The sequence below is a fragment of the Pristiophorus japonicus genome, chromosome 3 (assembly GCF_044704955.1).
Source record: "Pristiophorus japonicus isolate sPriJap1 chromosome 3, sPriJap1.hap1, whole genome shotgun sequence".
NCBI lineage: Eukaryota > Metazoa > Chordata > Chondrichthyes > Pristiophoridae > Pristiophorus > Pristiophorus japonicus.
This window is the reverse complement of record NC_091979.1, coordinates 192,110,366-192,126,693: the sequence shown is the minus strand read 5'-3', so window position 1 is coordinate 192,126,693 and position 16,328 is coordinate 192,110,366. Positions and strand designations below refer to the sequence as shown.

Genomic DNA, 16,328 nt, shown 5'->3' with positions numbered 1-16,328 from the left:
CCAAAATGAGCTTTTGACCACATATCCGCAGCATAACTAAGACCACCTATTTCCACCTCCGTAACATTGCCTGTCTCCGCCTTTGCCTCAACTCATCCGCTGCTGAAGTCCTCATCCATGTCTTTGTTACCTCTAGACTTGAATATTCCAATGAACTCCTGGCTGGCCTCCCACATTCTACCCTATGTAAACTAGAGGTAATCCAAAACTCGGCTGCTCCTGTCCTAACTCGCGCCAAGTCCTGCTTACCCATCACCCCTGTGCTTGCTGACCTACATTGGCTTCCGGTTAAACAATGCCTCGATTTCAAAATTCTCATCCTTATTTTCAAATCCCTCCATGGCCTCACCCCTCCCTATCTCTGTAATCTCCTCCAGCCCCACACCGCCTCCCGAGATGTCTGCATTCCTCGAATTCTGCGCTCTTGAGCATCCTGATTATAATCGCTCAACCATTGTTGGCTATGCCTTCTGTTGCCTAGGCGCTAAGCTCTGGAATTCCCTGCCTCTACCTCTCCACCTCTCTACCTCTCTTTCCTCCTTCAAGACGCTCCTTAAAACATACCTCTTTGACCAAACCTGCCCTAACACCTGCCTTATGTGGCTCTGTGTCAAATTTTGTGCCTCAGTACTCCAGCAAAGCGCCTTGGGACGTTTCACTATGTTTACTACATTAAAGGTGGCACATAAATGTACGTTGTTGAAACATTAACTAATGTTTCTCTCCTATCCTCTGTATGACCTGCTGCAGATTTCCAACAGTTTCTTCCTACAGGTACAGGGTTGTCATCTCCGCCCATGGCCTGGACAATGTCTGCTTTACCTGAAAGATTTCACAGCCAGCGTCTGTGTGTTTGGAGCCACGGAGTGGCTGTTTCAAGAATTATAACTTTTGAGAACATCAGATCTACAATGACCACAAATGGGTGTGGATAGCTCACTGGAATCTGTTCAGTGTCAGAGCCCAGTGTCTCGTGTGGAATCCCTGGTGTTCCAATTGAAGTTGCTCTGCTTATCTGCGTGATCATTTCAGCCTAGAATCGGGAGGAGATCTGCCCTAAGCCTTCCAAAATCCAAAACTCAGTGTGAAATCTGCAGATCAGTTCGACAAGACAACCAATACGGTAGCATGAACAGTTTTAATGATGACAGTACCAATTAAACACAGCAATGAGGCAGTAAATACAAAAAATGGATATTGCCCCCAATCCTTTGCAGAACAGGTGAACATGTGTTGAAACTGTCTATTCTTTGTACTTTGGCCCTGTTCTGCCCATTCTTCCTTAAGGCATTCTTTATATACCCCAACTCCATATGGTGTGACATCATCCATCCTCAGCCAATCAGTGACGCTGTAGCCCCTTAACTTGCATTTATGTAGCGCCTTTCACCACCTTAGGACTTTCCAAAGCACTTTACAGCCAATGAAATACTTTTGAAATGTAGTCACTGTTGTAATATAGGAAACACGGCAGCCAATTTGTGCGCAGCAAGCTCCCACAAACATAATGTGATAATAACAAGATAATCTGTTGGTTGAGGGATAAATATTGGGAGATGACACCGGGGAGAACTCCCCTGCTCTTCTTCGAAATAGTGGCCGTGGGATCTTTTACATCCGCCCGAGAGCAGACAGGACCTCGGCTCAACATCTTATCCGAAAGAAAGCGCCACTGACAGTGCAGCGCTCCCTCAGTACTGCACTGGGGTGTCAGCTGAGATATTTGTGCTCAATTCTCTGAAGTTCTTTCTAATATGACTGAATAGAAGCCAATTGGATTCCCTATGCATTGCGTGGAGGAGATGGTTGAGAGGCCGAGATGCGCTAAGTATCTTACGGGTCTGGTCCTGATCAGAGTAAACAGGTACTGCCGAATGCCAGATCCCGAGTGTGCTCCACGTTTGCCTCTCCCTTGTAACAATTCACAGTTCAGCCCTTTGGGATGATGAATGTGTCCTGCACGGACTAGCGACTGGTGGATTCCATCCTGCTGGGTCACCCATTACGTTCGGGCAAGTGTAGAAGACTTCTATTTTCAGTTGGGCGTGGGTTGAACACCTTGCCCGACACAGATGTACCAGCCCAGTTGAGCAAGACATTGTTAACTGTTGATGCGGAGACACGTTAACTTTGGGATCGCTGGATTGGTGTACCTTGGTCACTGGATGGATGGGGAAGGTCGGTTGGTCGAGGCCCTAAAAGGAGCGGCGAGCGGCCTTGTGAGCAGTGTGGAGGCATACTACTTCAGGGAGCAGCACGAGCTGGTGCAGGAGGGCGATGGCAGCGAAGAGTGACGTCATCAAGGTCCAGGTCGGTGATTGGAGCGTGGGCAGATACAGCAGGAGCGGCGAGGTTGGGGCGAAGGAGCGGTGAGGGATTGTAGATGGATGTGATTGGGGCCCAGGAGAGGCAAGAGTTCGGGGCCCAGAAGAACCGATGGCCTAGGGGCAGCACGGCCCAGCCCACACTACGATATGTGTGTGCTCTAGGTCCGTGCAGCAGAGCTGGTCTCCAGTCGTCTCGGTTAACCCTTGCCACTGAACCAAGACCTAGCTCTGTCAAGCCCGTGTGGTGGCTGGTGTGCAACTGCCATCACACGTTAAAAAAAATCCACACACAGGCATCTTCCACCCTTCAGGATGTAGTTCAGGACCTGGAATATTAGGTCCTTCACTGAAACACCTGTGAACTCATCCTTTTTAGGCGTGGAAGCAAGTCATCCTCTCTTCGAGGGACTGCCTATGATTGATTGATTGAGCCCCTTTGACCCATATATGGACTTCCTTCCATTTTTTTTCTCCCTGACTCGCTTCAGCAGTTTTCCAGCAGACACAGCTTAAACTGCCGTAAGTCAGTTTAGGATTTCAAGCCCAGTTGCCGAAGTGATGGTGGCGGAGGTTCGGTGAATGTTTGGTGCGGAGGTGCGGTGAGAGATCGTGACAGAGGTGTGGCGAATGTTTTTGTGGCGGAGGAGCGGCAAGAGATCATGGCGGAGGAGTGGTGAGAGATTGTGGCGGAGGTGCGGGGAATGTTTGTGACGGAGGAGCGGCGAGAGATCATGGCGGAGGTGTGGCAAATGAGGGTACGGGGCCCAGAAGAGCCGAGGGCCCAGGGGCAGCACGGGCCAGCCCACACTGCGATATGTGTGCGCACTGGGTCCGTGCAGCAGAGCAGGTCTCCAGTCATCCTGGTTAACCCTTGCCACTGGATAAAGGCTTCGCTCTGTCAAGCCCGTGTGGTGGCTGATGTGCAAATCCACGCACAGGCATCTTCCACCGCTCGTGTTCAGGACTGGAATATCAGGTCCTTCATTGAAACATCTGTGAACTCTCATGGAAGCAAGTCATCCTCGTTCGAGGGACCAGCTATGATGATGTTGACAAGTTTAGTTGCAATGGTGACTTGCTGAAGGAGCTGACTTGTTTGAGGACAGGGCACAGAAGGACATATGAGACATCATAGGACCTGTACCAGCAATGAGGGACAGTGGATTATCTATACCAGCAAGCAATCTAAGCTTGACATATATTAGTCATACTAGTCAATGGCCTGTGGTCAAAACCAGGCACAGTCTCTTCTCCCAATTGCTGCCTCCCCTCCTCCACCCCATGATAGTATGATAGTTGGTCTCTCCCATCAGTTCATAACCACTAATTTCTTCCCATTCAATATTCCTTGAATGCACTCCTTATGATGGCTGCTTTTATTAACCCACATCTAATATAACTATTCCAGTGGGCGAACTCCAGCCTTTTCTTTGCTGTGCGCAGAAAATATTAACAAAAATTTATATTTCTGGAGAATCAGTGGTCAGACAGTTCTTCGTAGGAGACAGGAATGTGACAGGAGAGAGAGGGAACATTCATTCCAGACTCTGACTTTCCTGGGTAATGGTCCTATCCTATTGCGTGCTGTGTAGGAGTCGGGATACCGCCATAGATTGTAGCACAGAAACAGTGGTTGATGTAAAATATAAATTAAACTCTTCCATCATTCTGAAGTGTTCGGACCAATACTTTGCTCTCGAGGGAATATGAAAATTGCGGGTTTTCTTATTTTGTAAAACTTAAAAACTCATTGTGATTTTTTAAAATGTATTCGTTCATGGGATATGGACGTTGCAGGCAAGGCCAGCATATATTGCCCATCCCTAATTGCCCTTGAGAAGGTGACGGTAAGCTACCTTCTTGAACTATTGTTCTTTTGTAGTGGTTTGTTCCAACTGAGTGCCCTGCTAGGCCATTTCAGAGGGAATAAGAGTCAACCACATTGCTGTGGGTCTGGAGTCACATTTAGGCAAGACTGGGTAAGGACAGTAGATCTAAAGGACATTAGTGAATCAGCTGGGTTATAATGGATGTGTAGTTTCGTGGTCACCATTACTAACACTAGCTTTTTAAAAAATTCTAGATTTATTTAATTAACTGAATTTAAATTCCCCAGCCACTGTGGTGGGATTTGAACTCGCGTCTGCAGATTATTAGTCCAGTAACATTACCACTATGCTACTGTTCCCGTGATACACTTCTGACATCTCTGTTGCCAAGTTATTTTATAAACTGAAATTAATTCTCACGTAACATTGAAGGGTTAAGGCCCCTTCAGTACATCATTCCCGTGTATTGTTGTGTGGGATGGCATACCCTTCAGTGGCTCTCAGACGCTCCTCAGTCCCCCAAATAGACAAATTTATGTTGAGATAGATTTTTCTTGTCAAGTTGAGACATAAACAGTCAAGTGAACAAGATGTCAGAACCCAAGAGATCGTGTCACTAGGCATGAGAATAATGCTATTGACTATTTTTCAGCTCATGGAAATTGAAAGCATCTTAGATACATATGTTGGAGACCAGGTCACCACCTAGGCTTCTTTGCAAAATGTTTATCAGTAAGCTCTCCAACATTAAAAATAAAATGACTATTTTACTTGAGTAGGACAAAGTAAAATGACTTTCACTGATATACTTAATAGATGACAAGGAGACAATTTCCTCTAGTTCCAATCTATATAACACAGATTTTTTTTTAAAAGTGCATTCAGTTCATGTCTGGACCATGAGTATGATGCAGTGAGAGACAAATGAGGGTCATTGAACTAGCACAAGGAAAGAGAAGTGGTGAGGCAGAGTATGAGGTGGAAAATAACATTGTTAGAATTGTTGCTACCTAGAAAAGTTGTTGAGCCAGTCGGTCAGGAGGCAGGGTGAGAATATGACTAAACCATGTGGTGAATGGGCAGTTGTGACAATAGGGTCTGGTACAATCCAACCATATGGAGACAGAGTACTGAATGCATTGGTTACCAACGTCCGGATCAAAGAAGGCATGAAGAGAGAGGGAAGTCCCCATGTTCTCCCAGCCCCTTTTTATTTTCCTGTGACTTGCCCTTGGCAGCCCTTTAGAAGAGCTCTTCTAGACTAGTGGAAAGTTATTGTTTCAGGTGTGACCTGATCATTCTCTTTCAGATGCTCTCACGTGTGATGTTTTAATTTCTAGTTCTGATACAGTAAGCTCAAACTCCCAGTATAATGACCATTGGGATATTTAGAGTAGAGAGGCACTGTGTGTACATCGTGATCTCTGGAGCAGGGGAGGGGGAGTTTGGGGAATGGGATCCTTCTGAACAGTATACAGTACTTTCCACTTTATCTTTTTGTTTGTGTAAAATGTCTGCATTGTGGTGTTGGGGTGACTGGTTGTACAGTCTGATGGAGCTGTGTGATGTTGGGGTGACGAATTGTACAGTCTGACGGAGCTGTGTGATGTTGGGGTGAATTGTACAGTCTGACGGAAGCTGTGTGGTGTTGAGGTGAAGAGTTGTGCAGTCTGATGGAACTGTGTGATCTTAGGGAATGGGATCCGATGAGTCTGACGGTGTTGGAAAATGCGATCTGCACAGTCTGACTGTATGCAGTATTGGGGAATGGAGGGCCATCCTGACTGACATGTGTATTGTACTACTTCATACAAAATGGGGACGTCGAGACCAGACTGCCACATGCTGCATTCATGGCCTAATGTCTAGTGGTTTTCTTCTTGTTCCAGGGTTTCATCGCAGATCTGAAGATAAAGGATGATCCTCGGGCCGCACGGTTTTACTGTGAAGAGGACGATGATGGAGAGGTCAGTAATATGGTTGCCTTCAGCTAACGAGTGTGAGAAACCTGACTGTTTTGCTTTCCACAGAGAACTTCAGAAACTGGTACAATGCCAGGGTTCACACTGAACTGTGTAGTATCAGGCTCCAGTCTGCTTCTGATGCTGTGGTAGGGTTAATGTTGAGCTGTATTATATCAGGCTCTAGTCTGGTTTTGATGCAGTGGTGATAATATTGAACTCTGTGACATTCATGCTATTTTATTTTTTGCTGGAAGTTCTGGACTTCAATGAAGCATGTTGTAACGACATTGGGTCGGGTTTCCAGAGCAGTGTTCGGCAGAAGGGAGAGGAGAAAGTGAAGTTGGCAGAAGCTGTGGTGAATCATTATTTCCTCAAATTTTCTCCAACTATTTGGAATAAACAAATTTTAAGAGGTTTAAATATTCCTTTCTAAATATATCCCGAGACTACAGTAAGCAACTTGATTAATGTGAGTTACTGCTCTCCACATCTGCGCTTTAGCTTTGATTCCTGTCCATGCAGTCATCATCATCATAGGCAGTCCCTCAGAATCGAGGAAGATTTGCTTCCACTCTCAAAATGAGTCCTTAGGTGGCAGAACAGTCCAATACGAGAACTACAGTCCCTGTCATAGGTGGGACAGATAGTCATTGAGGGAAAAGGTGGGTGGGACTGGTTTGCCGCACGCTCTTTCCGCTGCCTGTGCTTGATTTCTGCATGCTCTCAGCGATGAGATTCAAGGGGCTCAGTGCCCTCCCGGCTGCACTTCCTCCACTTAGGGCGGTCTTTGGCCAGGTGTCAGTGGGGATGTTGCACTTTATCAGGGAGGCTTTAAGGGTGTCCTTGTAACGTTTCCTCTGCCCACCTTTGGCTCGTTTGCCGTGAAGGAGTTCCGAGTAGAGTGCTTGCTTTGGGAGTCTCGTGTCTGGCATGCAAACAGTGTGGCCTGCCCAGCGGAGCTGATGAAGTGTGGTCAGTGCTTCAATGCTGGGATGTTGGCCTGGTCGGGACGCTAACGTTGGTGCGTCTGTCCTCCCAGGCGATTTGCAGGATCTTGCGGAGACATCATTGGTGCATTTCTCCAACGACTTGAGGTGTCTACTGTACATGGTACATGTCTCTGAGCCATGCAGTAGAGATGAGCTTTGTAACAGATTGCCAAGTGACCCTGCATGAAGGCAGACTTTTGGTTCCAGCAGTTTCCCTCATCCCACCCCTTGCCCTAGGTTCTAAAGGCAGATAAATCCCTTGGACCTGATGGCTTGCATCCTAGGGTCTTAAGAGAAGTAGCGGCAGGGATAATAGATGCATTGGTTGTAATTTACCAAAATTCCCTGGAGTCTGGGGACGGCCCAGCAGATTGGAAAACTGCAAATGTAATGCCCCTATTTAATAAAGGAGGCAGACAAAAAGCAGGAAACTATAGACCAGTTAGCCTAACATCTGTGTTTGGGAAAAGGTTGTAGTCCATTATTAAAGAAGCAGTAGCAGGACATTTAGAAAAACAAAATTCAATCAGGCAGAGTCAGCATGGATTTATGAAGGGGAAGTCATGTTTGACAAATTTGCTGTAATTCTTTGAGGATGTAACGAACAGGGTGGATAAAGGGGAACCAATGGATGTGTTGTATTTGGACTTTCAGAAGGCATTTGACAAGGTGCCACATAAAAGGTTACTGCACAAGATAAAAGTTCACAGGGTTGGGGGTAATATATTAGCATGGGTAGAGGATTGGCTAACTAACAGAAAACAGAGTTGGGATAAATGGTTCATTCTCGGCTTGGCAACCAGTTAGTGGGGTGCCGTGGGGATCAGTGTAACGTAGCCAACTTTGCTGACGATACAAAGATGGGAGGAAAAGCAATGTGTGAGGCGGGCACAAAAAATCTGCAAAAGGACATAGGTAGGCTAAGTGAATGGGCAAAAATTTGGCAGATGGAGTATAATGTTGAAAAGTGTGAGGTTATGCACTTTGGCAGAAAAAAAATCAAAGAGCAAGTTATTATTTAAATGGAGAAAAATTGCAAAGTGCTGCAGTACAGTGGGACCCAGGGGTACTTGTGCATGAAACACAAAAGTTTAGTATGCAGGTACAACAATTGATCAGGAAGGCCAATGGAATCTTGGCCTTTATTGCAAAGGGGATGGAGTATAAAAGCAGGGAAGTCTTGCTACAGTTATACAGGTTATTGATGAGGCCACACCTGGAATATTGCGTACAGTCCTGGTTTCCATATTTACAAAAGGGATATACTTGCTTTGGAGGCAGTTTAGAGAAGGTTCACTAGGTTGATTCCAGAAATGAGGGGATTGAATTATGGGGAAAGGTTGAGTAGCTTGGGCCTCTACTCATTGGAATTCAGAAGATTGAGAGGTGATCTTATCGAAACATATAAGATTATGAGGGGGCTTGACAAGGTGGATGCAGAGAGGATGTTTCCACTGATGGGGGAGTCTAGAACTAGGGGTCATAATCGTAGAATAAGGAGCAGGCCATTTAAAACTGAGATGAGGAAAAGTTTCTTCTCTCAGAGGGTTGTGAATCTGTGGAATTCGCTGCCTCAGAGAGCTGTGGAAGCTGGGACATTGAATAAATTTAAGACAGAGATAGACAGTTTCTTAACTGATAAGGGAATAAGGGGTTATGGGGAGCGGGCAGGGAAGTGGACCTGTGTCCATGATCGGATCAGCCATGATCGTATTAAATGACGGAGCAGGCTCGAGGGGCCGGATGCCTATTCCTGCTCCTATTTCTTATGTTCTTATGTTCATTAAAACCGAGCAGTGAATGTTAACATTTATTCAGGTATAAAACAATTTGATGTGGGGCAGCAATCAACAGTTCATGTTGGCTTACAAGCTTCATCTTGCAGGCTCCTCCTGACTTGTTTGAGCTCATAACATAAGAAATAGGAGCAGGTGTAGGCCATTTGGCCCCTCGAGCCTTCTCTGCCATTCAATAAGATCGTGGCTGATCTGAGCTCAATTTCACCAGTTACCTATGAGCAACATAGGCAGGTCTTGGGAATTGTCAATAAATGCTCATACTCAACTTGGTGTGAAACAAGTATGAGAACATCCAATAAAACCATTCAATATCGGCAATATTTTCAAAAATGAGTTTGTAATTTAAAGTTTTTGAGAATTAAAAAAAAAATGATTCTTGGGATATGGACGCGGGTAGCAAGGCTAGGATTTAATGCCCATCCCTAGTTTCTCCTGAGAAAGTGGTGGTGGGCCGCCTTCTTGAACCAGTGCAGCCCTGTGGTGAATGTGCTCCGACAGTGCTGTTAGGTAGGGAGTTCCAGGATTTTGACCCATCATCGATGAAGGATCAGTGATATATTTCCAAGTTGAGCTGGTATGTGACTTAGAGGCGATGATGGTGTTCCCATGCACCTACTGCCCTTGTCCTTCCAGGTGGTGGAGATAAATGTCTTTCACCTTTGGGAAATGTCTGAATATTCTATTCTCAATATGGTTAAAAGTGAAAAGGCATCTGCGGGGGCCATCGAAGGGAGAACCTTATCTTTAAGAACAGGCAACGCCTCATACCCTTGTGAGTTTTTGGTTGGCCTGGGATGTCATACGGTTGATTTAAAGCTTGTGTTGGAAGCAATCTGGAGTGTTACATAATTTCTGTAGTGTCAAATAACTGATATAATGAATCCCAACTGTAACATTTACAAATAAGAACCAGGGTTATGGATCTGTGGAATTCGCTGCATCAGAGAGCTGTGGAAGCTGGGACATTGAATAAATTTAAGACAGAAATAGACGGTTTCTTAAACGATAAGGGAATAAGGGATTATGGGGAGCGGGCAAGGAAGTGGACCTGAGTCCATGATCGGATCGGCCATGATCGTATTAAATGGCGGAGCACTCAAGGGGTCGTATGGCCTACTCCTGCTCCTATTTCTTATGGTCTTATGTAACTGTCTCGACATATAGCAGTTCCATCTCCTCCTGAGCATCTTGGCTGGATCGTAACCTCTTGGTTTTGGAATAACTATATAAGTCAAACCACTGGGACGTGGGTGTTCAGTTTGATAGGAAGTTGTAGTGACAGCGAGGAAGAGAATAGTATGGCTGCAGCAGGATATCTTAAATAAAGAGTTTATTGAATCTAAGATGTATACTTCCCCCACACTCTCATAGCCAGTCTATATCAAACAGTGGCTTTGAATATTACAGTTTGAGGAATTTTCAAATGGTTTTCTTCATTCCCCACATCTATCATGTTTTATGATGTGATTCAGATGCACTGCTGTCTTAATTCATCTGTCAAGAGTTAAGTTGTGGGGTGTTTCTGGGACAATAGGTAAGCAGGTGCTATACATATGCGAATGTGAGAGATGCTAGAATTGGCATGAAGTTTATTTGAACTACCCCAAGCTTTCATCTTCACTTTCTTTTCTATCCTCCTCTCAAGCCTCACTCCTGAACAAAAAATGCTTTTTGATGACCCCAATTTAATTGAAGTTAAATAAGTTAGCCAGTTCCTCCCACTTCCAGAGACTGGAATAAGACCTGCTGACCCTGCAAACAGGGCACATGGGTCAGCAGAATTCTTCATGGTTCCTGTTAATTGTGCAATTTGTCAACAGGAGATGTGCTTCTTCAAGACAAGCTTGTGTTTTGTTTCCCCACCTAGTTCATTTCTCTTTCCTAGTAATCAGTTACCTATTGATCTATTGTAAAAGAAGTGCGGTTTCCCCCAGTGAGCTTCTTGTTGCGGAGCCTGGGATTTTAGCGCTGACATTCTGGCCTGTAGTTTTGGCGTTGAGTTGCTGAGCTACACCTACGCTCCTAGGAATCAAGCTCATGACTTCGCTACAAGGTGCCAGTTGGAGGCCTGACAAAGACTTGATACAGCTGAAGTCACAACAGGAGATGTGGTCTCCCAGTCACTGCTGGTCCTAATTAAGGCAACTCCAAAGCTCAACGTAACAAACATATGAACAATGACAAAAAGACCCTCCAACCAGCCTGTCGAATACAATTGTGAAGCCTTGTGCATCACAATATATACACTCCCCACCCAAAACCATGTGATCATCTGGGAAAGACGAAAAACCAGGTAAAGACCCGGGCCAATTTGGGAAAGAAAATCTGGGAAACTGCAGGCCAGAGTGTCAGCGATCGAAACTAGTCCAGAAGATCAGACTGACGCTGATAATTCTTTGCAGTAAATACCTTTTGTACAAGGTGGTCTCTGCCCCAGTCTGAAACAGGTCCAGTTCTCACTTGAAGGAATTCAGCAAGTCGATATCCACCTCACGAACCTACAGCCTATTCCAGAGATCCAACTTTGAGTGCTGCTATTTTTTTAAATTGTTTTTGAAATGTAAACATAATTCAAAGCTCAATGTGCGATACTGGGAATTTGGCAATTCATTTGCCTCAATAGTTATTTGGGTCACATGAGCTAGTTCACGTTTCCCAACACTTCCGGTTAGTTCAGGTGCCAACATTTAAATCATTACTGTTCACCTCCGATTTGATGCAAAATTGACAGTAATTTGTGTCTTTCTGTCCTGCAGACTTCTGGAGATTTTGGGAGTGGATATGGAAGAAAAATTCAAACGGTAAGGGAGAAAAGTGCTGAGGTTGCATCACAGTGTGAGGTACAAAGTGTGGCAGCTGAACTATCCCTGGAACAAGTCCTCAGAAAATATTCACCTCACTCATAAACTCTGTCTGCCCTACTCACAGATGGGAAACAATTTACAACAGGTGGCACTGCTGCTATCTCCAGTCAATTGTTGCTGTGTGTGGTGTTACCTGTACTTAAAGTAAGAGTGAATGGATAAGGTCTTACTGTCAAAACCATCTGATTCTGAACAGAGTCCAATAAGCTGATGGACAAACCTTGTTAATTGATGTTAGACTCCAATTAAATTTTGGCTAGCTCTTCTGTTATCCACATTATTTTTGCTTCCTTCTTAATTATTTATCTTTTCTTAAGTACAAATCTACAGTGGAACCTCCACCAAGACCGAGGCGACCCTGCCAGCAGATAATAGAAGTTGGTGGACTGTCCATGGTTCTCAGTTTTGGTCTCAGACTTCTGGTGCAGCCATACTCTCAGTACATGAATGGAGACAAGTACATTGGAAATAAAGACGGAAAGATTTGCATATGCCGTTCATGACTTCAGGACGTCCCAAAGTGCTTTACAGCCAATTAAGTACTTTTGAAGAGCAGGCATTGTTGTAATGTAGGAAACAAGGCAGCCAATTGTTTTAGTAATGTTGATTGAGGAATAAATATTGGCCAAGACACCAGGGAAAATTCCCCTGCTATTCTTCGAAATAGTGTCGTGGGATCTTTTACATCCACCTGAGAGAGCAAGGCAGGGCGGGCCTTGGTTTAACATTTCATCCGAAAGATGGCATCTCAGATAGTACAGCACTCCTTCAGTACTGCATTGGGAGTATAGATTTTGTGCTCAAGTCCTTGGAGTGGGATTGACTCTACATAAATATAAATTGAATTTAACCTTCATATCAGACAGAGGGAGATTGGTGTTTGTGGGCTGTTAAATCTTGCATAAGATTCTGATCCAGGGTAATTTGGGGAAGACAGATAATTGCGGAGTGGAGAATGTAGACTCTGTTATTAATGGAGGTGGTGAATATCATCCTTTGTAACTGTGCTTTATTTCTCCTGGTCTTTCTATACCTGTCTGAAGCATTTGACACAGTTGACCATGTCGTAGTTTTCCAATGCCACTCCTCTGTTATCCTGCTCTATGGCTTTGTCTTTGTATGGCTCTGTTCCTAGCTATCTGCATGCAGCCAGTGCAGCTCCAGCAATGACTTTGCTCCCCCACACAATCACCTCTGGGATCCCTCAATGATCTATCCCTGACCCCAATCTCTTCCTTATCTACATGCTGCCCCTAACTGGCATCATCAGCACGCATATGGTTCCACCTTTCGAAAGCCAGCTGTTGATGCCCAGCTCCACATCTCCATATCTCCATCACCCCCCTCTATCCCTTGGCTGCCCCTCATTCTGTCACATTGCTTGTCTGACCTCACCTTCCTTCAGCTCAGCATCAGGAAGACCAAAGCCATTGTCTTCAGCCCTTACCACAAATTCTACTCACTTGCCCTCACTCCAGCCCCTTTCCGGCTGTACTATTAGGCTTAATCAGACTATCTGTAATGTTTTTTCCTAAACTTCGTTTTAAACCCCATGTCCTAATCATCACCTAGATCACTTACTTCCACTGGTACAACATTGCCCATCTTTATTCCTAGTTCAGCCCTTCTGCTGCTCAGACCCTTGTCCATGTCTTCTTTACTTGAAAGACTCAACTACTCCAATGATCTCCTTGTTGTCTCATCTTCCACCCTGCATAAGCTGCAACTTGTCCAAAACACAACTGTCCATATCTTGTCTTGCACTAAGTCCCACTTACTCTTTACCTCATCCTTGCTGATCTACACTGGCTCTGGAAACCCAACTCATCCCATTTAAAATCCATGTCTCTAAATTCCTCCATGGTCTTTCCCCAGCCTATCTCTGCATTCTCCGGCTCTATCCCCTCCTGAACACTCTATTCCTCCGACTCCACCCTTCTGTACATCCCTCCTGTCTCCCTTCACCCCACCATTGTTTGCAGAACTTTCAGCCATCTCAGTCCTACTCTTTGAAACTTCCTGTGTAAAGTTCTCCACCTTTTTTTTTTTAAACCCTGTTTTGGGCATCCCATCTAATTTCTCTTACTTCCTGGTTCTATGTCCATTCTCCTTTACATCTATCCGTGATGCGCTTTTGGATGTTTCCTTACATTGAAGGGGATTAAATGTGAGTTGTTGCTGCTGTTGTTGCATTCATGTCTCTCTCTGGTTTTCTACTTATTCAGATTTTAGCTTTGGATGGTTGGCCCAATGAGCATAGTGAGGTTTGAACCCAGCTCCAACTAATTGAATTCATACAGAGCCAAACCACTGATGCTGAAGCCAGCTGTAAAGTGCTCCTACAGTTCTGAAAAGTTAAAAAGGCAGGGCCTTAATTGTTGGTGCAATAGACCCTGGTACATCTCACCACTGTGTAAGCAAGATATCGGTTCAAAAGCTAGCATGATTTGGATTTGTGATGAAGTCCAAAGATGCTTGTGCTGTTGAAAGGAACACATGATCATCTGTTTGGCTGAAAAATGTACCAATGGAGAGTTGCTGGCTTTCGTTCTATGTCTATGGCTGGTCTTCTCTTTAACCGTGAGGGCCAAAGTCTATTTGTTTAATAGTCCCTTCTTTGTACTGTCTGCGGTTACCTTTGGATTATCTAACAATGTCGGGACTGTAATCCTCTTCAGTTTTTCCATGGAAGATGCAACATTTACTCTACTTTTAGAACTTTTTTTGGATATATTTTGGGGAAAAGTCTTTTGTCGATTGTCTTGATATCGCCCTCAATCTCTTATTCTAGGCTCCCCCCTCCCCTTCAAAATAGGATCATGTTGAACATCAGAAGCTCTGTAGCCATAAGATTCCATGGAGAAAGAACTTGGATTTCTATAGTGCCTTTTAGGACCTCGGAAAATCCCCAAGCGCTTTACAGCCAAATTAAGTACTGTTTGAAGTACATCATCATCATCATAGGCAGTCCCTCGGAATTGAGGAAGACTTGCTTCCACTCTAAAAATTAGTTCTTAGGTGGCTGAACAGTTGAATACGAGAACCACAGTTCCTGTCACAGATGGAACAGATAGTCGTTGAGGGAAAGGGTGGGTGGAACTGGTTTACTACATGCTCTTTCCGCTGCCTGCGCTTGGCGATGAGACTCGAGGTGCTCAGTGCCCGCCCGGATGCACTTCCTCCACTTAGGGCGGTCTTTGGCCAGGAACTCCCAGGTGTCAGTGGGAATATTGCACTTTATCAAGGAGGCTTTGAGGGTGTCCTTGAAACGTTTCCTCTGCCCACATTTGGCTCGTTTGCCGTGAAGGAGTTCCGAGTAGAGCGCTTGCTCTGGGAGTCTTGTGTCAGGCATGTGGACAATGTGGCCTGCCCAGCGGAGCTGATCAAGTGTGGTCCATGCTTCAGTGCTGAGGTTGTTCGTCTGGTCGAGGACACTAACGTTGGTGAGGCATCTGTCCTTCCAGGGGATTTGCAGGATCTTGCAGAGACATCGTTGGTGGTATTTCTCCAGCGATTTGAGGTGTCTACTGAATATGGTCCATGTCTCTGAGCCATATAGGAGGGCGGGTATCACTACAGCCCTGTAGATCAGGACCTTGGTGGCAGATTTGAGGGCCTGATCTTTGAACACTCTTTTCCTCAGGAGGCCAAAGGCTGCACTAGCGCACTGGAGGCAGTGTTGAATCTAGTCGTCAATGTCTGCCCTTGTTGATAAGAGGCTCTCGAGGTATGGGAAATGGTCCACATTGTCCAGGGCCGCGCCGTGGATCTTGATGACTGGGGGGGAGTGCTGTGCGGCGAGGACAGGCTGGTGGAGGACCTTTGTCTTACGGATATTTAGTGTAAGGCCCATGTATTCGTACACCTGAGTGAAGATGTTGATTATGACTTGGAGTTCGGCCTCTGAATGTGTGCAGACGCAGGCGTTATCTGCGTACTGTAGCTCGACGAGAGGTTGGGACGGTCTTGGATCTGACCTGGAGACTACCAAGGTTGAACAGGTTCTGTAGTTTAGTTTCACTCCAGCGGGGAGCTTGTTAACTGTGAGGTGGAGTTTGGCAGCGAGGAAGATTGACAAGAGGGTTGGGGCGATGACGCAGCCCTGTTTGACCCCGGTCCGGACATGGATTGGGTCTGTGATGGATCCATTGGTCAGGATCACGGCCTGCATGTCATCGTAGAGCAGGCGGAGGATGGTGACGAACTTTTGCAGGCAGCCGAAACGGAGGAGGACGCTCCATAGACCCACGCAGTTAACAGTGCCAAAAGCATTTGTAAAGTCAAAGAAGGCCATGTACAAGGGTTGGTGCTGTTCCCTGCATTTCTCTTGCAGCTGTCGTGCTGTAAAAATCATGTCCGTTGTGCCCCGTAGTGGACGAAATCCGCACTGTGACTCCGGGAGGAGCTCCTCGGCCACAGGGAGAAGATTGTTGTGGAGGATTCTAATGACAACTTTCCCAGTGGCTGATAGCAGGGAGGTTCCTCTGTAGTTGCCGCAGTCGGATTTGTCCCCTTTTTTAAAGATGGTCACGATTACTGCATCTCTGAGATCTCCC

At 45.5% G+C, this 16,328-nt stretch overlaps 1 protein-coding gene across 4 annotated transcripts in view; it reads left to right on the top strand.

Annotated features, from left to right (window-relative positions):
* The window catches only part of col18a1a (collagen type XVIII alpha 1 chain a), a 468,959-nt gene that overhangs the window by 288,109 nt on the left and 164,522 nt on the right, over positions 1 to 16,328 (top strand). For all 4 annotated transcript variants that reach the window (XM_070876137.1, XM_070876138.1, XM_070876136.1 and 1 more), the window contains 2 exons: positions 6,046 to 6,123; positions 11,665 to 11,709. In XM_070876137.1, coding sequence (XP_070732238.1) covers positions 6,046 to 6,123; positions 11,665 to 11,709 — 123 coding nt within the window. The remainder of the gene's footprint in view (positions 1 to 6,045; positions 6,124 to 11,664; positions 11,710 to 16,328) is intronic.